This window comes from Archocentrus centrarchus, chromosome 3 (genome assembly GCF_007364275.1).
Source record: "Archocentrus centrarchus isolate MPI-CPG fArcCen1 chromosome 3, fArcCen1, whole genome shotgun sequence".
Classification (NCBI taxonomy): Eukaryota; Metazoa; Chordata; class Actinopteri; order Cichliformes; family Cichlidae; genus Archocentrus; species Archocentrus centrarchus.
In genome coordinates this window covers 26,121,233-26,142,036 of record NC_044348.1, presented here as the reverse complement: position 1 = coordinate 26,142,036, position 20,804 = coordinate 26,121,233, and the positions used below count along the sequence as shown (strand labels likewise).

General features: G+C 38.7%; 1 protein-coding gene across 1 annotated transcript in view; it reads left to right on the top strand.

The window, feature by feature from the left end:
* myo5aa (myosin VAa) overlaps positions 1-20,804 on the top strand; it is a 62,216-nt gene that overhangs the window by 7,045 nt on the left and 34,367 nt on the right. The window contains exons 6-16 of the mRNA XM_030726295.1: positions 3,034-3,177; positions 5,772-5,853; positions 9,464-9,571; positions 9,748-9,854; positions 11,092-11,357; positions 11,532-11,613; positions 11,947-12,087; positions 13,778-13,903; positions 15,440-15,523; positions 18,281-18,283; positions 20,495-20,650. Coding sequence (XP_030582155.1) covers positions 3,034-3,177; positions 5,772-5,853; positions 9,464-9,571; positions 9,748-9,854; positions 11,092-11,357; positions 11,532-11,613; positions 11,947-12,087; positions 13,778-13,903; positions 15,440-15,523; positions 18,281-18,283; positions 20,495-20,650 — 1,299 coding nt within the window. The remainder of the gene's footprint in view (positions 1-3,033; positions 3,178-5,771; positions 5,854-9,463; positions 9,572-9,747; positions 9,855-11,091; positions 11,358-11,531; positions 11,614-11,946; positions 12,088-13,777; positions 13,904-15,439; positions 15,524-18,280; positions 18,284-20,494; positions 20,651-20,804) is intronic.

Here is a 20,804-nt window from a genome sequence, read left to right as displayed (position 1 = left end):
CTTTTCTGTTCAGTCTGTGTCAGAGCTTCAGGTCAGTGCGATGGCCAGTACACACATGCGCGCGCGCACACACACACACACACACACACACACACACACACACACACACACACACACACACACACACACACACACACACACACACACTCTGACAGCGGACTGAATGAAGCCTTCTCTTCATTTGAAAGTGGAGTTATGGGTGCGGTGTGTTTATTAGTGATTTGGATCTACTGTAAATCAATCAGAAAATAGTGTTTTATTTCTCTTTATTTACTGCGTCTTTTTCATTTTCCAGCTTGGTCAACCAAAGATGCTTGCGGTCCCGTTCTCTTTTGCTCTCTTTTTCATTGACATGAAATCTCTCTGGTCTTAATCATTGGCATAATAAGCTAAAAAGAAAGCTGCCATCATTTTCTAATTCCAACTTTTATTTTTCATCTCTTTGTAATTTGGTCTCTCTGTCTCTTCTGCTCTGTTGCTGAGATTTTAAAAATTATGCTTGTTGTAGTTGTAGATGGTAAATGTACTGGCGCGTTTTTACTTAATACTTTTTACAACAAACCCCATTCACCCATTCACACACCCATTCAAACAGTGTTTTTTCTTTTTAATACATTTAAATTAGGTGGAATAAATGTGTTGGGAGCCATTCATGGTTTACTTCAACAAGGACTAAAGTAATGAGCTTCTCATTATTAGACAACTTCCTCTTCTCCAAGTTCAGCTTTGAGCCCCACCCAGAGGATTTTCAGGGCCACTCTCCAGAGTAAGTATGTCTTTCTCCCATGAAACTGGCCCTGACAGAAGTCCTACCAGGGCAGTTCCCACTGTGGCTACCAAAAAAAAAACCTCTTGATAGTTGTCATGGTGGTAAATGGCCTTTCCCCTCCCTTGCTTTCATTCTCACTGGCATTTACAGACTCTGTCCTTCTGTTTCTTCACCAGTCTATGCCCCCAGGCTGCTCTCTGCTGCAGTAACATAGGTTTTATCCTTTAGTGTGCGTGTGTTTGTGTATTTGTTACCATAGTCATTAGTCCAGGAAGGGTTGAAGAGCTCTCTTGTGCCCATATGCCACTCCTCCAAACCACCACCACCCTTTCCCCCACCTTGTCCGTTCTTTCCTACTCCTTTACTAACATCACTGTCCTTGACCACTGATGCTTTCCCCTTCAGCCAGTCAGGAACAGGCTGACAGAATGAATAGAGAGCTTTCTTCTTTCATTGCAGTGATGTCACTTCAGCCTGGATGCAGAGTAGATTGTTGCATCAGCCTTTCTCAATTTCACAAAACCTGTATGTGTGTGTGTGTGTGGACGAAGTGTTTGTACATGTTGGCTGATGCAGGCAAAGATTGGAATACCTGCTCTGAAAAAAGCCCCTTTGTCTACAGTGAAAGACTGTGTATTTAACCTTAATTTGGCAAGAACCCACAATTTAACGCCATTCAATCCAGCTGGTTGTTCAGCTTTGTTTGTGTCTATTTACAGCTCCTAAATGGGTCATTGATCAATCTGGCTGATTGGGTAGCAAATTATTTCAGATTATAACATCAGCTATGAGAGAGTATGATGTACTGGACATAATGATGGACATAATGCAGAAATGAACATAATATAGAAACTGCTGTCTTTATGCACATTTAGTTCAGCCTTTAAGAAAAGACAACTGATGCCACTTTCGCATTTGCAAAGCGAGCAGGCAGATAGGAAAGAGCTCACCTGGCTCTGCCAGAAGGTGACAAAACCTGCATACTGATTAACACCTGATGCAACTCATTGTGGTGTTATAGGGTAAATATGCTGGATTATTTCATTCAAGAATTTGTTGCTTCTGAATGAGCTGAGCTAACCAGCTGCTGGCATCAGCTTAATATCTAAAGCCAAGAAATGACAGCAATATCAATCTAAAGAAATGGAAGAGTTCAGATACAAGACCTTCTAAATGTCACCTCTGCAAAAAGAAAATTATATCAAGTAAACGTTCTCTTACTACATTCATTTGCCATAAAACCTGCTGAGTACCATACTGAGCCTCTTCCAAAACACGGTTTTTTGGCAGACACTTCTAAAAGCCAGAAAAGGCCAGTACATCTACAGCACCACCAATCAGAAGACGTGACATTCAAATTCCCATTTTTCAGTTTGTTCAGACTGTTATCACACTATTGTTTGCCAACTTTGTGTGCATGAAGTAGTTGTAGTTATATTGGCACAACTATATAAAAGTTCATTTAATCGTTTTTATGTTTATAGTTTCAACTGAAATTTCACCTAAATTGAGTCAGTAGCAGCTGCAGAACTATGAACAACCCTGTGTGAATCAAGCTCTGTCAACAAGAGAGACTTAGGAGAATTTTGAAAAACAAAGAATAATGCATTACTGTGTAGACAGCCAGTGTCATACACACTGCTTTGGTACTTAATTTTTTTTCGTGGAAATCTCCTTTCCTATGATAGCGCACGTGTTGTGAAAGATGATTAATCGGGGATCATCATTTAGTCTGTCAAGCCTCTCAGTCACATAAAGGCAACTGTATGGGCAACTAATCAGGCCTCAGTCAGTAACATTAATGCTTTTGAACTTGCTCTAAAAATGAAGCTGAAATAAAGCATAAGAAATTATATTTTACTTGTAGTTGTACTTAGTGGCCTCCTCAGTGAAGACCCTTCAAAAAATGGTGGAGGTTGCATTTTTATAGCAGATAGTCTGTCCCTGGTACAGTGGGCTCCAGGCTGTAATGATGTGTGTTTTTATTTTAGTTTATTTTTTTGGGGTCTTGGGATAATTGCAACTGTGCGTTGTACACAGTTGTTTGAAGCTAAATGACTTTTGAATGGAGGTCGCCACTCCAAAATCCACCTGGTCAAAATGTGAACATGTTAACATTATCAGGGGTTTTTCCTGTATACAAATGTACACTGTTTGTATTTACAGCATGCAGACCAGTCGTGCTTATCTCCATAGTCTCTGCTAAAGTCCCATTTTGAGTCTGATGTTAGGTCCTGTAAATGTATCTTTCTTCTCTTTCCCAGGCCATCGGAAATGCAAAGACCACCAGAAATGACAACAGCAGTCGCTTTGGGAAATACATCGAGATCGGCTTTGACAGCCGTTACCGTATCATCGGTGCCAACATGAGAACATATCTGCTGGAGAAATCACGAGTGGTGTTTCAGGTACGTGAATAAATGAGCATTTAAGTTTGTATGAATTCACATACGCCATGTTTGTTGTTTTTGTACATTAATTTCTTCACTCGTTAAATGTTTTTTTTTTTTTTTAATACATTAACCATTAACTTTTGGACAGTTTTAGTTTTTACTCTGAATTATTTAAATGTTTTTGACTATCAGTTTTGCTTTGTTCTGGGCGAGCATGTCAACTTTAGCTTGCTTCCTTAATATTAGAAGTCCTTTTTGCTGTTTGAATCCCAAAAGTTTGTTAACATTGTTTACATGTTATATACAAGGATTTTTTTTTTTTTACTGGCATCAGAATATTACAACAAAAGATGTTACAGTGAAAAAGTTAAACTCTTCATAAAACTCAGTGAAAGATGTTTAACAATATAATCACTCAGCATAGTAAATAAAGTAGTACAGTCTTAACTATTGATCCTACAGCTTGTGTAGCATTAACCCTGCTGTAGTGACACAATGGGTTTCTAAAATGTCATCACATGAGATGATTGTACTCTTTGTAATGCAGTCAAACATAGACACACCACAACAGCATTTGTTACATAACATCATTAGTAGTGATCATGAAAAACTCACCCTGCTGTCCTTCAGTGCAGCAGAGGTATGCAACAATAATTCTGTCATTCACAAAGTCAAAGGAAAATAAATAAACCCATCTGTAACTGTCCATCTGCCACACTGGGTTACAGGACAGCACTTTGTCCTCCTTTCCTCTTCCTTCTCTCTCTCTGTCTGGGCTCTTTGGTGTCCAAACATAAGTGTTGAATGAAATGCATAATTCATTTCTTCCTGCTCAAATCAGTGTATCTGTTTTATCAGATAGCTGGTCATTTAATATTTGGTTCACTGAAACAGTCTTTTTTTGATCAGTTTCCAGAATGCACCTGTGAAAATCAGAAACCTTAGCTGATTGAAATTTTGACGATTTCCCCGTCTCAAGATCATCTTCTCGTGCACCTCTGGACCATTTTTGGCAGAGCTGCTATTTCTCACTAGAAGTGCCGTTATGACCCCTTGTACTTGTGCCTCTGCGTGTGTGCTGGATCTCCCCCATTGTGCCAAAATGGCCATCATTAAATTTGATTTTCATTTTTGGAAAGTGGTCAAAGTCACAGGGCAAGTGATGGGCAAAGATGGTGTTGGTGTGGCCAAATAACTCATTATCTGTATTTTCAATGCACTCTCTGCTGGCATGCATAGTTAAGGAGTTTTGCCTGTGCATTCTCCTTCGGACACCTCGGGATGTTACAGGAAAACTCCATGTTAATAGGGATGAATTGCCTTGGCATAACTTGGTGAATGTCAGAGAAAAATGTTCCTGTTCATACTCCTGACCTCTGAGATGGGAAACTATGGACTCTCATCAGAACAGTGATGATCCTCCTCACAACACTTAAGTCGGTTTAAAACACAAGTTGATATTTGCTGTATATATAAGCTTTGTAAGTTTGAGGTTCATGGCAGAGTTGCAGAGTGCACAGTGTAAGTGGTCCGAATTGAACTTCCAGGGAGCAATTTCAAAATAGCAGCTATACTAGAAGCTGTCTCAACACACCTGAGAAGATTGTGAATTGGAGATTGGCCAGGCTTAACTTATATAAGAGGAAGAACTGATTTATCTTATTTATATATATCTTATTATATATTTAGTGGGTGTGTTTACTCGCTGGAGAGGCCTGTAGGGTGGCATCTAGATGATAAAGAACAAGGACAATTAATATCTAGGAGAAAAAAATGTACAGATACACACACACACACACACACACACACACACTGCACACACACACGCGCTGCTGTCATAGACAATGCTGTTGAGGAATGAGGATGTTGGCAGAGAAACGTGATTACTTTCCTCCTCCACATTTTTCAAATGCTTGACTCCAGTAAATCCATTTATATGAGTTTTGTGGGCGTGTGTGTTTGCATTCTGTGCTTGGGTGTAGTCCCGCTAATGTGGAGCACAGGTAACAGCCTGCGGATCTCGATGTATCAACATTTTTTCCAGCTTTACAACACAAAGCTGACACCTTTATGCAAGTTAGTTTTTCACAAGATATTCATCTGCAGCTTCAGTTGTTGTATTCCTACTCATATATAGTGAAATGTCCTATTATGGGCTAAACATAGGGTGGTAACAAAACTCCAAATTAATAGGGATGAATTGCAAGGGCATAACACTGGGAATTCATTCCCTGTCTGTCTGAGAAAATGTGTGGTAAATTAAAAATTGTTCCCATTCACATCTGACTCAATAACATCTGTTGTCATCCCCATGAGCAAGGCACTAAGTTGCCAGTTACCAGCCTGTGGAGCTTCCAGATGTTAAGCTGTCAAATTATATAATTGTAAAGCAGATGCAGTATGTAAAGAAACAAGCAGCTGATTTTTTTCATGCAGGAATGCTAGTTAGAAAAAAGTTTTTTAAAAAAATGTGTCCGAATGATAGTTAACTGAGTGTTTTAGTGAACATTAATATTACTGTATATGTTAATATAACTGTATCATATAAATAAATAACATTATTATCTTATTATTTAATCAGATTATATGATCTTCCTGCTTTCTTCCAGGCGGATGAGGAGAGGAATTACCATATATTCTATCAGCTCTGTGCGTCAGCCCATCTCCCTGAGTTCAAGGCTCTGAAGCTGAGTAAGTCACATGCACATTCATGTATCCCCACACACCCACAGACAGGCTTTATAAAAGTTGGACAGTAGCCATCGTGCTGTTACCCATCTGCATTTTGAGGCTGCCTAAAGACGGATGTATAGAAACTTATTGGTTTTGCTCTGTGCAGTTTGGAGCCTCAATGTTACAGTTTTGGTTGCTGCCATATTGATATTTTTTAAAGCCAGAAGTTAAAATATTCAGGCAACAGGGTGGAGTGCTAAGTTATGAGCTAATGCTAACAAGCCTGGTTAGCAAGCTGCATCTTATGAACTGCATGGGTGCAAATCACAAACATAAATATATGCTAATTAGTGCTAAGCAATAGAGTAATAAAAATCAAGAATGTCACCAAAAATGGAAGCAGAGACTTCTTGGTTGGTCTGTACCACAAAGGAAATAATATTATTAATTATGAGAACCTCATTCAATATTTTTTTCCTGACTTTAGGTGTGAAAAACAAACAAACAAAGAAATTTAAATTTTGATTATCAACCTATTTTTCATGGAGTTACAAACATATCCATTCAGGTGGACATCATGCGTCTGACCTTTAAACCAGAGAAATATGTATTAAACAAACCGATAACAGAAAATGATATTGCATTCTCTGATCAACTGTCACTACTGCTAGTATTGACTAGTATTGACTAATCCTGTTAGTCACATTCAGATAACAAAACAACAAAAACAACTTCCCATGACTGGCCAATAGGTAGCAGTGTATGGGATGATGGACAAGCATCCACTGTGTTGGCTGATATGCAACTATAACAACAAAACACATTATTATACAAGAAAACAGCTTTTTCAATAGTTGCCCACTGTTGTGACCACTATGCATGCAAGGGTTAAAAAGGCATCAATAGCACAAACACAGAAGAGAAATGCAGTTCAGAATCTAATTAGCAGAGTTGAGGCCTTGCAGACAGCGAGGGGATACAGCAGTCTTGTGTTGTACACTCATCAAAGTGGCCACATCTCTACGTTAAAATCTAAAAAAAAAGTTCACCCACTGAAGGGGGGAAACTATCCATAGTGACCAAAACTATTTTTGTACCAGAGTCTAAACATGCTTTTAAATGCTATAATGTTGGGCAGTTTTTGGCACTTCATTTCTTTCAGTCCTGGAGGTTACTGTTTGTTTAGACCTCATGATAAAAGCATTTGTATGAACAGATTTGTTAAGTGCTACATATGAGTGATCTTTTTCACTTCAATTTAGGTGCAAATAGAATTCACAAGCAGTCCATATCTGTAATACGAGTCATGCTGGTGGTTGCATCAGCACTTTGGACTTTAAATATGTTACCAAACAGATATCTTTAAAAAAAAAAAACACCTCCCTGTTCTAACCACCAGATGAGCATGTGCACACACAGCTGGGATCCAGCCCCACTCTGTCAGATGAGTTTTCAGCCTGTACCTCCTTGGGCCTTTTCAGCAAATATTCTGCTTTCTACTTCTCACCTGATGTTGTCTGAAAAAGACCTGGTGTTGGATAAAGTCACTATTTCAAAAGGGAGACCAGAGGTGGTGCAGGAGTCTAGTTCTCTCTCAGACTCAGACTACTTAACCTTCCAGCACATTATAATTTATTATGCTTTTTTTGGTTTTGTATTGTATTGTTCAGGGCTGCCAAGGACATGTTTTCTACGCCAGCTGTAACCAAAATCAACTTCCTTCCTCATTATTCTGTTAGATTTTTTTTGGAAAGAAACTTGCTCACAAATAGAAAAGAATAGTTAGAGTAAAGTGAGTGTAAAGTGAAAGCGTTTCATTTAAACACACTGACAAATGAATACAGATTTATGAACCATTTTCTTGCCTGCTTTTTTTTTTTAACATGTATTTGGTTAGTGAGTCATTCTGTGCTGTAGCCAAGCTGCCAGAACAGTGAAATCCATCTTATCAAAAAGTCGCCAACTTGGCAAAGCGTTATAAAATGAGACAATGAGACTGTAATTGACATTGTTTCCCGATTTCTGTGTTTTAAAGTATCCAAGATCTGTTTTTAACCTGCAACAGCAAATACAAAGCATCCTTCATCCAACCTGCAACAGCAAATACAAAGCATCCTTCTATGGCCCAAAGATCTAGATCTAGTCTGGATAGATACAGGTTCAGGTTAGTGTAATGGTCTGGCACTTACTGGTGCTTGTTAATCTGAGGGGTAAGAACAAAGTTGTGAATGGATTAATGTCAGTGAATGTGCTCACAAAGACTAAGAGCTAAACAAACATGCCCTTCCACAAACCATCACTCTTGAAGACATACATAAGATGTACTTGTAACAAAGAACAACCTTTAGCTAAACCATTAAAACTGCTGAATCAAACAACTTCAAACACTGCATGGCCCCAGCAGTACACCCACCTAATTTGAACTGGATTGGATAAACAGTTGTTGAGGTGGGTTAAACACAGATGGATAGACAGAGATTTCTCCAATTATTAGTAAGTAAGATGCATTTAGGCAAAGTTCCTGTTGTAGGAACTGAGCTCTGACTCATTGATTCTCTGGTTCATCAGGCTCCCTTATAGAGCGCTCCCACTGTGGACCTGCACCTGCTCATCCCTGTCTCACACACACACACACACTGCTGGCACTTACTGCCACTCAGTTGGCACTCTCTCTATCTCCTACACACACACACAGACACACAGCTGCTGTCTTTTCCTCTCCTGCTAATTTCCTGGCTCGGTTAATAGAGTGGTTGTCACAGTCATGTCAGTGCCTCTTGTTGCCAGGCAACAGACCATGCCCTAATTTGGTGTTAAGTGTGTATAAAGAAACTGATTGTAAGAAAGTTGGGCTCATATATTGGTCTTACACAGAAGATGTGTTCTTGTTTTTTGGGTTTTTTTCTAAGAATCTGAGCCTCTGTCTGCTGATCTGACAGTGAACAAACACCCAGCATCACTTTGAGTGAGCAGTGAATAAAAACAGATAATAATTTCTACCTAAACTCAGCTGTTTAAGCTGTTAATAACAACAAAACAAAAAAAACTTCAGCTCAGCAGAGTATACATATTAAAAGCTCTAATCTTTAAGTGGAGAGAACTCTTCCTAAAAAGGGCTTTTTTTTTCTTTTTTTTTAAATGCAACATTCACAGGTATACAACAACGGCCAAACAAGATTATTTTTCCCTAACCTGGATTTTTGGTACCAGCCTTGGTTTCTGCATGTCAGCCATGCAGTAGGCCATTATCAGACAGACTACCAGTCTTGTCTCCTGCCCAATATAAAGCAGGAGGATATTGTTATATAAGGAAAGATGGTGTTGTTTACAAGCAAACCTTGCAGTGCTTCATAGTCTTCCATCTGATGGAGAAAAATCTTTTGATGACCATGATTATGTGTCCTTGGTTTATTTGACCGTTCAGTTGCACCTTATAAGTCAGGATTGCAGCCCTGCTTAGTTGCAAGGTTACCCTGCACATTGAGTTGTTTCTGGATACAATGTCACAGTATATGGTTGTAATAGACACCTTCCTAGTTATTGGTGGATGTTAGTGGTGGCAGCACACATCTATCCAAGTTGCACAATATAAACTTCACCTGTTCCATGTTTGCCTGTCTCTCTTCAGGCAGTGCAAATGACTTCCTGTACACCAGGCAGGGCCGCAGCCCCGTTATTGACGGAGTGGATGACACAAAGGAGCTTTGCACCACACGCAATGCGTTTTCCTTGCTGGGTAACTCACACCCTTATTTTTATACACACATGCGCATATATATATATATGCGCGTGTGTATATATATATATATATATATATATATATATATATATATATATATATATATATATATACTCTTTGTACATATTAATTGTCAGTAATAACCTGAGGGTGTGTTTGTGTCTCCTCTGCAGGTATTAATGAGTCCTATCAGATGGGTTTGTTCCAGGTTTTGGCTGCTATTCTTCATCTGGGAAATGTGGAGATCAAGGACAGAGATGCAGACAGCAGTGTGATTCCTGTGAGGATACACTTTATACTGCAGAAATAAAAGGGGAGGGCTTCACTGGGCTGCTGCATACATGTAATAATTTAAGATGTTAATAAGTGCTGTAATTAGGAGGGACTTTCTCAAAAAGCTTTTCTATGAAAGGGGTTGGCCCTTTCCATTTTTAACTAACATCAGTTTGCTTACAGTGATGCATGTGATTTTAATCAGATTTTAGTTATTTATTGTGGTATCATGGAATTATGTGTTAGCCAGTATCAAAGAATGCTGCTATTTTTGCCCACTGTACAAATTAAGATCACACAATGAGACTGCATCATTAAGGTTGTGCTTCATATACTAACACTTTCAAACTGTTTAAAAACAGTTAGCACCAACTATATACTAATGAGATTCAGTGGTACCTTGACATATGAGTTTAATTCGTTCTGACCTAGCTCGTATCTTAATTTGATTGTATGTCAAATCAAATTTTCCCATAGAAATGAATTGAAACATCATTAATTTGTTCCCGCCCCCCAAAACCACGACATGTTTTTTACATTTATTAATAAGAAAATGCCTTTATAAACAATGTAGAAAAAGTAATACTTTATACAGTATAACAAAAGAGAATGTAAAGAAAAACTGGTTTCAAGCAAAAGACAAAGATATTGGCGGAGATGGAAGTGGAGGAGATCGCCAAACTTAATGCTCCTTTTTTTCACTTCACGTAATCTTCTCTTCCTTCTTTTGTCTTTTTTGGCACACTCTTACCCTCACCAAGACAGCAACCTGCACACCTTGCTCATAGTTTTCGATAATTTTGCGCTTTATGTCCATGGTCATCATCCTTTTCAGCACCGATTTTGGCATTCACTTTCTTTGGACCCATGGTTTAAAAAGAAGAAATGTTCCAAAATAAATGTGAAAAATAATCAAACACATCAACAACCATCGACAAAAACAAGTGCACAGTGAGAGGAAAAAAAGAAAAGAAAGGAACGTGCGGATGGTGTATTTTCGCTCGCTCGTAACGCAGATATTTGCTCGCAATGTAAAGCAAAAATTCGACCAAGTGACCGATCGTATCTCAAAAAACTCGTTAGTTGGGACACTCGTAAATCAAGGTACCACTGTACACTATTTAACTTAATACACTTGGCACTTGTAATATACTGGTAGAAATCCTGGGGCCACAGCATGACATAACGTTTGTGTTGGGTTTCTGCTGGACAGTGGAGATCAAAATGTCTTCTTTCTGCTGCAGCCCAACAATCGTCACCTGACAGCGTTCTGCGAGCTGGTGGGTGTGACCTACCAGGATATGTCCCAGTGGCTGTGCCACAGGAAGCTGAAGACAGCCACAGAGACGTATATCAAGCCCCTCCCTCGTCTACAGGCCACCAATGCCCGTGATGCCCTTTCCAAACATATCTACGCCAAGCTCTTCAACTGGATTGTGGAGCACGTCAACAAGGCTCTGGTCACTAATGTTAAACAGCACTCCTTTATCGGAGTCCTCGACATCTACGGGTATGTCTGTGTACTATTTTCAAAGTATGTATTAGTTTCAAAGCAGTAACTAATCAGTCTGAGCTTTTCAGCATCATTCTGCCATTGGATCTGTCTCAATTTGCTCCTAAAATTAATGTAGAGCAGTGAAAAAGTGTTATTCAGCTGGTTAACTTCACTGTTGTTCTTCAAAAGGTTTGAGACATTTGAAATCAACAGCTTTGAGCAGTTCTGTATCAACTACGCTAACGAGAAACTGCAGCAACAGTTCAACATGGTAAGAAGCAACAAACACAAAAAGCCAACAGACAACGAACCACTTCTCTCAATCAAAACATGACAATCCACATTTTTTTTGAAACAAGGCAGTTGTGGTTCTTCAAACAAAACATCCAAATTTACATTAAAAATCCCTGTCAGTTTAAAAATAGAACTAAATAATGGATGATTTACATGGAAAAATAAGTTCTGATTTACTTCATGCAGCAACTAAATTCTTTATTAAAAAAAAGCAACACAACTCTTATTAAACTGCTCTTTATATTTAAAGATTTGAGATATTATTATTTTATTGTGTTAAATGCTCGATTGTGTGTTTGTATCTGTGCAGCATGTGTTCAAACTGGAGCAGGAGGAGTACATGAAGGAGCAGATCCCCTGGACTCTGATTGACTTCTATGACAATCAGCCCTGCATCAACCTCATAGAAGCCAAGATGGGCGTCCTGGACCTGCTGGATGAGGAGTGCAGGGTTCGTCTTATTTTACCCAACGAATAATTTACCGAATGGGTACAACATTAAAACCACTCTATCAGTATTGTGTAGGTCTCCCATATGGTACCAAAGAAGCTCTGAATACATAAAATAATCAACACTGGACCTCAGTGGTTGTCTTGTGGTGTCTGATGCTGGAGACATTAACAGCAGATGTTTTGGGGTGGTGGGGTGTCCTTGAATTGGACTTGTTCTGGCATCCAGCTCTGCTGCATTGAGATCTGGAGGGGTTTGGAGGCCAGATGAATTCCTTGGGTCCAATTATGGTTTCAGTTCTGTATTGCTGTCTTTAGAGTGCCAGCTCACAGATTACAGCAGGCTTTAGAGCTGATTACTTTTATGGAGTTACTAGCAGAGGTTGGAGCAACTTCTGTGGGAAGTAAACCACAGGGACAGAATCTGTGGGCTGCTTCTCATAATAGGCACTAAATTCTGGACCCAGCAATTTTGTGGTGTCATGTTTGTGCCAGCTTGTACTGGTACCAGTCTTTTATTTGTAGAACTCATGGAACTGGTTCTAGATTGGCACTGTGTGGATGGATAAAGGCTATTTGTTGTGTTCCTCAGCAGGTTCTGTGAATTGGCAGAGTGCATTATCTTTATCGAGGAAACCACTGACATGGAGGGGTGTGCTGGATCTGCAACAATGTTGTGGCAGACGGTACATGTTACTTTAACATCAGATTTCCCAACAGAGCATTTCATTTTTACAAGACGATCAATCTTGTTTACTACACCGATTGATTACTTCACTGGTGTATTTTAGATCAGTTATATCACAGTCAGCTGTTCTGGTGTTTACGTGGCCGAAGAACACTTAGATTGCATCATTTATCATATTTGTCTTTTACTTTAGCGGTTTGTTCCTCATGCAAAACTTTTTAAGAACACACTTTCTCCAAATAGCTATCTTTCAAGAAGAAGCAAAAACAATTACCATTATATAAAACTTGATAAATACTGTTGGTGGAATAAAAACTTTCTTATGAATATAAACAAGCAAAGTAAAGTAAAGTGAGTCCCGGCTGCATGTTAAGCAGAGGCCTGTGGGTTTCTTCATTCACACCCACATTCTGCTTTCCATTTTTTGACAGTCAGCCTGTCAGTGCCTCCCACCACACACAAGCCTGAAGCCACCAACACCTAAAACGGAGCTCAAGTGCAGTGAGGAAACCCAAAGCTAAATAATAGCCACTGGCTTGAACGCTGCTCATTTCTTCTTTCTCACAGTGAAACTGAATGAGAGGCAGACAGGAGCTTTTTTATTTATTATTATTTATTACGATCATTCTTTGTTTTCATAAGATTTTTCATTATGTTGTTAGTAAGACTGGAATGAAATATTGAGCAGATATTAGATGGAAAGAATTGAGCTGTGTTGTAGTTAATGCTGTGGCAGCTGTCATATCAAAGGCTCCAGCTTCCTGTGTCGAGGTCCTGTATATGTTCAGCTTATCTCTGTGGTTCACAGACTCTGCAAGGTCATTTTATAGGGTGTTGACATTTGAGGTGGGCCACATTTCTCATATTATGGCAGGGAAATATGCGTGTCTATACAGTGAAAACAAGAAAAAGTTTAATGTAATAACTACAGTAAACACATTAATTTATGAAAAGATGCATTAGTCACGGTTTCTTTGTGTCTTTTTTTTTCTTTTTGTAACAGATGCCTAAAGGTTCAGATGACTCATGGGCTCAAAAACTGTACAACACCCACCTAAAGACATGTTCCCTCTTCGAGAAGCCTCGCATGTCCAACCGCGCCTTCATCATCCAGCATTTTGCAGACAAGGTGGGCCTGTCAGACTTCATCATAGTGCTCTCGCATAAATGAACATTTTAGTATAGCGGTGTAATAATAACTTTTCTGTCCTCGAATGAGGTGTTGTGTGACAAAGTGTTAATTTTCATGTCTGTTTTAGAGCCTTAGGTTACAGAGAAACGGGAACATTATCTGATGTTATATTAGGATACCTAGAGCCATATCAGCCCAGGCATTTCCAGTGTTTAAACTTGATTATTAGAAGAAATGTTCATTCACTCTAGTTCAGTTTGACTTTATACCAAGAGATTAAAACATCCTGTAGCTTAAATGTATATTAAAGTTCTTACAGGTGTAACTCTGGATGACCAAATGGCCAACCAATTATATAATACACTGCTCAAAAAAGTTAAAGTAACACTTTTTAATCAGAGTATAGCATCAAGTTAATTAAACTTCTGAGATATCGATCTGGTCAGTTAAGGTTCAGATGGGGTTGTTAATCAGTTTTAGCTGCTTTGGTGGTGGTGTCACTACTGGTAGCATGAGGCGATACCTGGACCCTACAGAGGTTGCACAGGCAGTCCAACTCTTCCAGGATGGCACATCAATGCATGCCATTGCCAGAAGGTTTGCTGTGTCTCCCAGCATAGTCTCAAGAGCATGGAGAAGATTCCAAGAGACAGGCAGTTACTCTAGGAGAGCTGGATGGGGCCATGGAAGGTCCTTAACCAATCAGGAGGTCCGGTATCTGCTCCTTTGTTCAAGGAACAGGATGAGCACTGCCAGAGCCCTACAAAATGACCTCCACTGGTGTGAATGTGTCGGGCCAAACAATCAGAAACAGACTTCATGAGGGCAGCCTGAGGGCTGGAAGTACTCTAGTGGGCCTTGTGCTCACTGCCCGATATTAGAATACAATTGGCAGGTCTACCATTGGCACATTTTCACAGATGAGAGAAGGTTCACCTTGAGCTCATATGATTTTCTTTTCCTATTATAATCTGATGTGTTTTCAGAGTGTTCCTTTACTTTTTTGTGCAGTTTATAATTCTATAATGATTATAATATATTATAAGATCTCTTACCACAATTATGACATGCAGGTCTGCATTTCAGTGTCACCATGTGATTATGGTCTCCACAGTCAAAAATTTCGACAGATTTTGCAAGACAATGATAAAGTCAGCCTATTACCATATTTAAAAAAATACAGCAAAAATTTAAAGATTTCTGTGTTTGTGTTTTATCAATTATTTTAATCATATTTTATAGTCATATTCCACAGAGGTCCTGTGTAGCATGTGATTTACTAAATAGCTTGCAGTTTTCTGTTGAGCACAATGTAACCAGCAAAAGACTGACATATTAACCTACTCTTGACCCATGATGACAACCTTCCCTGCTTTCTTCACACCCGTTCATCAGAAGTGTCCTTCCTGTTGAGTTTTGTGAACTAGCACCATCTTCTCGGTATGTGGGATTAAAAATGCTGTGCCGTGCCACAGAAAGTGGGACGCTCGCTCGTTCTAAATCTAACACAAGCTTCTCTGTGTTGTTGGGCAGGTGGAGTACCAGTGTGAGGGTTTCCTGGAGAAGAACAAAGACACGGTGAATGAAGAACAGATCAATGTGATGAAGGCCAGCAAGGTGAGACACACAAACACCAACTAAGAATGTGCATTATGTTGTGTGTAATCAGTCAAATGTAAGCCTTTTAAACACATCGGGGTTCAAGAAATGTGAAGCATCCACTGAGATACAAATCCAATGCTCCTGCAGAGTTGTGCCACCTGGTCTCTTTATTGGCCAAACAAGCCGTTCAGCAGAGGCTCCAGGGAGCAGCGCCCTCTAGTGGCCAAGATGATAGTGACACTGGCAAAAATGATCAATTCTGAGCTGTGTAGATTTTATTTACACATGACAGAAAAAGCTAAACACATTCGCACTCAGGAGACTGTGCAGTTTGCAGGTGATGAATTTTTTTTTTAAATTCTATAAGTTCAATTTCATGCAGTGTAATAGATCCAAATTTACAAATGGATATATTTTTGGCAATATTATGAGAGACATTTCTGCAACTTAATACTGTAGTTAGGGACTGATCTCTAAATGTATACTTGTATTTGTAAATATATGCATAGATGATAGACCACAAAGCCTTGCAGGCTCTACAGTTTTAATATGCAGCAGTACTTAGAGAACCAGTTTTTCCACACATAGAACGGCACTTCCCACTAAGTCCAAGTTAGTTAGATCACGTCTGAATTAACGTCACGTGTGTGTTTGTGTGTGCGTGTTTTGGTCTTGGCTCAGGATCACTGTATAAAACCCTGTTGGGTTAAAAGGGGCCTAAGCCTTTAAATCCTCTTTGCTGTTTTGGCTACAATCACAGAAACACACGCACACATGCAGACCTTAATGAAGTGTGTTTGTTTAAAAATCTCACAATGACCTTCGGCTGTTCTTTATAGACCTTTCCATCAAATGCAGAAGTGGGTAAGAGTTGAAATATAGATACAGTCTGCTCTAATCTCTAACAAGACCTTTTCACTTTCACACACAGATTTGTTACCATGGAAATCAGGGGCAACAATTGAGATAGACCTCTTAATGAGATTTAACCAAATTAAGTTTCTGCCAAACTTATCCCATCATTCTTAATGTGTGTGTGCTTGCTTGTTTTCTACTGAGCTGATACGTAATATGAATGTCATGTATAATATTTCAATTAACTATGGATCACACTGTCTAAAGAAAAAGGCTTCTATTCATCTGTAATATTGCCTGAAGTAGCCTCTAAAACCAGCTCTTGAACCAGCCCTCGACAGTCAGAAAAACTGAAAATTTTCGTAAGTATTTAGTAGTTTTTTTGTATAATTTAACATAATGAAGTACCATAAACACTCTGAAGAATCTGCATTTCCTCTTGTTCGTAGTTAGACCTTTGTCCAAAGGTTTAAGTCACTGAAAATGGAGCTCTTTAAAAACTCCTTGCAGGGTGAAGATTTTCAAAAATAGTTTTTCTGTGTTTAGGAGTGGACAAGGAAAACTGAGATTTTTGTCTTACAAAATCGAAGTTGTGCATCTTTATCTCCTTTTTTGACACCAGACTGTGTGCTGTGTTATTGTTTGCTTAAGGCAGTTTTCTGCCAAGCAGATGATGCTTTTGCATCCTGTTGAAAACACTTGACAGTTTTCTAGACTGAGATATTTTTCAATCAGTCCTTGTCCAGATTGGATTTTTTTTTTTTTTAATGAAAGTGAAGAATATAAATGTGTATGTAGCCTAAATCAAAGGTTTGCCATCATATTATTTAAATCTGTGGACCTATTATGCTCCTACCTATTTTCCATATGTGAAAAAAATGGTACAATGTTAGAGGTTCATAATAAAGATGGCCCAGGTTTCAAATAATAAAGTCAGTGTATGTGCAGGTAATCCCTTTGAGCCAAAAGCTCAAGCTTCAGACTGCTCTACTCTTGGCTCTGTATGATGTCAGTGAGAGTGGATATTCCTAATATGGTCATCTCCAGCACACAGCTCTGCCCACAGAAATCCCACCCACCTGCTCACAAACCTTCTGTTTGTAAGGGGAAGCCAATCATTCAGATTAGTTAGATTAAGCTGAGAGGGAAAAGAGCTAAAACTGCTCCAGTGCCCAGTACAAGATATTTAAGGATTATTGTGTACTGTCAGTCTCTACTCCAGCAGAGTCCAAGATTAAAAAAGTGTCTCCCATCAGTTGATTTAAAAATTTTCAGTAATGAATGCACTGTGAAATAATTAAAATAGAATTATTCATTCAAAAATCATTGATCAGCAGTCCCTTTATCTATCATAACCAGGCACTGCTGTAAAACCTCACAGGATGAGGAAAAAACACAGTCAAATTGCGAAGAAGTCACTTTCATATTACATTTGTTTGCTTTTATTTATTTATTTATTTTTGAACAGTAAAGTATGAGCTCTTAATTTTTCACTTTTCAAAGCAACTAAAAGAGAGATGCTTTTAAAGGTCTTGAGCAGATTTGGTTCTTTGTGGTAATTCGGGAATCTGGTCCAAATGCAGCCACTTTCCAACCACGGATATGTTTTATACTGCATGTGGTGCTGGATGGCAGTGAAAATGTTTGAGAATCGTGTTTCCTTCCATCCATTTCAGCTTCACTTGTGTGCCTGGTTTTCTTTTCTTTTCTTTTCCATTTGAATCCTAGATGTGTGTGATTGTTTTGGATGGGGAAGATCGTGGCTTTCAATTTTACCTTTGGGTTTTGTTTTTCTTGACGTTTGGGTTTCAATTTTATCCTTTCCTTTTAATGTCATTGTGTTTTTGTCACTGTCTCCATATGTTGTCCATGTATGTTTGGTTCTGTCCTCATCATGACAACCTTCACTGCCAGCAGAAGGTAAACACAAGCGTTCATACAACGCTAGTCTGCCTGTAGCTCGTCATTTAGCTCCTTTTTTCCTAACTTTCCTCCTTCTTTGTCTCTTTCTGTGAGTTAATACTCTCAAACAGCACTGAGGAGATCTGAGTTTAGTGTGTGCCTTTGTTTGCTGCATGGGGAGCACTAAAGGCACTCTGGGAGGGGAAAAAAGGGATTCAACATTAAAAATAAAGGAATGAATGAAGGAGGGTTTTTTTTTTTTCTTTTTAAATCTGAGAGCGAGCAGCACGTAAAGCCTTTGTGGATGTGGCTGTCCTGCTTAATGATGCTGGTTAGAAGCAGCATGGCACCGCTCTAAGCACGGCAGGAGGACCTTAAGCAGTGACATAACACAACATCCTCCTCATATAACCTTCATGTTATATAGAACATGGCGTGTTTGTGATATTAATGATTTCTTGGCAAAATGATGCCATACACTCATATATGGCCGCTGCATTCTGTCATATATGCCAAAACATAACCTTTTAATTTTTTTTTTTTTTTAAAGCACCTTAACATCACTAATCAACACAATCAACATCTGTTTACTCTTCTACTTAAACTCTAAAACCACATTTGAGCTGCGTTTGTGTGAAGAAGTGGAGATTAATTCATTAACTCATGTCAGTGTCTCTACACCACATTAGTAAACTTAAAAAGAACAACCCCAATTCCAAAAAGTTGGGACGCTGTGTAAAATGTAAATAAAAACCGAATGTAATCATATGCAAAATCTCATATTTTATTAACAGTAGAACAGAGAAAACATCAAAATTTAGTTTTAATAAAGAAATAATTTCATTTTTAATTTGATGGCAGCAGCAAACTTGTCACAAGGCCACATTTACCACTGTGTTGCATTCTCTTCTTTTAACAACAGTCTTTAAACATCTGGCAACTAAGGAGACCAGTTGCTAGACTTTTGGGGAGAGGAATGTTGTCCCATTTTTGTATGTTATGGGATTCTAGCTGCTCAGCAGTCCTTTGTCGTGTTTTCGTTTAATGATGCACCACATGGTTTCAGTTGGTGAAAGATCTGGACTGCAGGCAGGCCAGTTCAGCACCCAGACTTTTCTATAGTGAAGCCATGCATTAGATGTTTAATATGTTCTGTTGGGAAAAAAATGCGAGTTTATGGGATTTGCAAATCATTGCATTCTGTTTTTATTTACATTTTACACAGTGTGCCAACATATTTGGAATTGGGGTTATAAGTCCACAATATGATAGTTTTTCAATGTTGCAAAAATAGAGCTGCCGTCCTGCTTTGTAAGCCAATATGCACTGCACGGTAAGTAAGAACAATCAGAATGCATGGCAGCAAAAAGAGTCATTTATAGTAGTTGCACTAAAGCTTAATTAATGTATGTGCATAATGAAATATCAATAAGTTAGTATTATCTGCAGTGTCTAATGCCATAGATAAATGTAGATACTGCATTAGTTGCTGCTGTTCATTAGAATGATGCATCAATGCAGTCACCATATTGCTCAGGGGGAGCCGGACCTCTTAATATACTCTTGTCTATGGAGGCAAAGGTCTGTCCAAAAAAATTATCATAACTCACTGAATTTCAAGCTCTTTGCTTTGTTTCAAACAGTAATGTTTACATAAAAAATGTGTTTTTGTACCAAAATGCTTTCATGTGTTGATAGTAGCTGTAATGGGTCTATAATACAGTGTTTTACATTACTCTTGTACTTCTGCTACTTTTCTGACAGGATCACGCTATTATTCAAAGAGCTGTCTGTCCTGTCCAGTCAAAGTTTGACTCGAGATGACAGTTTTAGAGGAGTCATTTGGCTCAAAGTCTCTTCACCACAGAGCTGCTGTCTGTCTGTCTTTAACTTTAACTTTAGGGACTCTACAAAAAAAAAGCAGAATTTTGATTTAATACTTAAAAACCACATATGACAACATAGCCAAATGAAAAATATCATTTTCAACACCTTGTTGATATCTTATTTTAATAAATGTAGTCATCCTTATTTTTTTTTATTTTTTTTTATTTCCCTGAGATAAGCCTGTGTTTGCTTAATTTATTATTACAGTCACTTAACATTAAGTAATCTTAAAAGAAGGACTCCCTGAACAATATGGTAGAGCATCTCACGACCCCTGAGGTGCATATGCTTATGATTCATGATGCCAGCAGCTGTTAACGATAAGTGGGCTGTTGTTTTCAGTTTGAGTTGCTGGTGGAGCTTTTCCAGGACGAGGAGAAAGCGACGAGTCCCACTGGTCACGTCCCCGGAACTGGAGGCCGCACCCGCCTCAGCATCAAACCCGACAAGAGCCGAGACACAAGCAGCAAAGAGCACAAGAAGACTGTCGGCTGTCAGGTGACTGTCTCACCCTTATCTGGAGTTTTTGCACTCATTGAAAAATTTTCTTTTTTTAGTTTAATTTGAGAAATCTGAAGCCTATTAATTATGACAACATTAAATTTAAAGACTAGTGTCTTAATTTTACAAAAGGGATGAGGTTCATGATGAT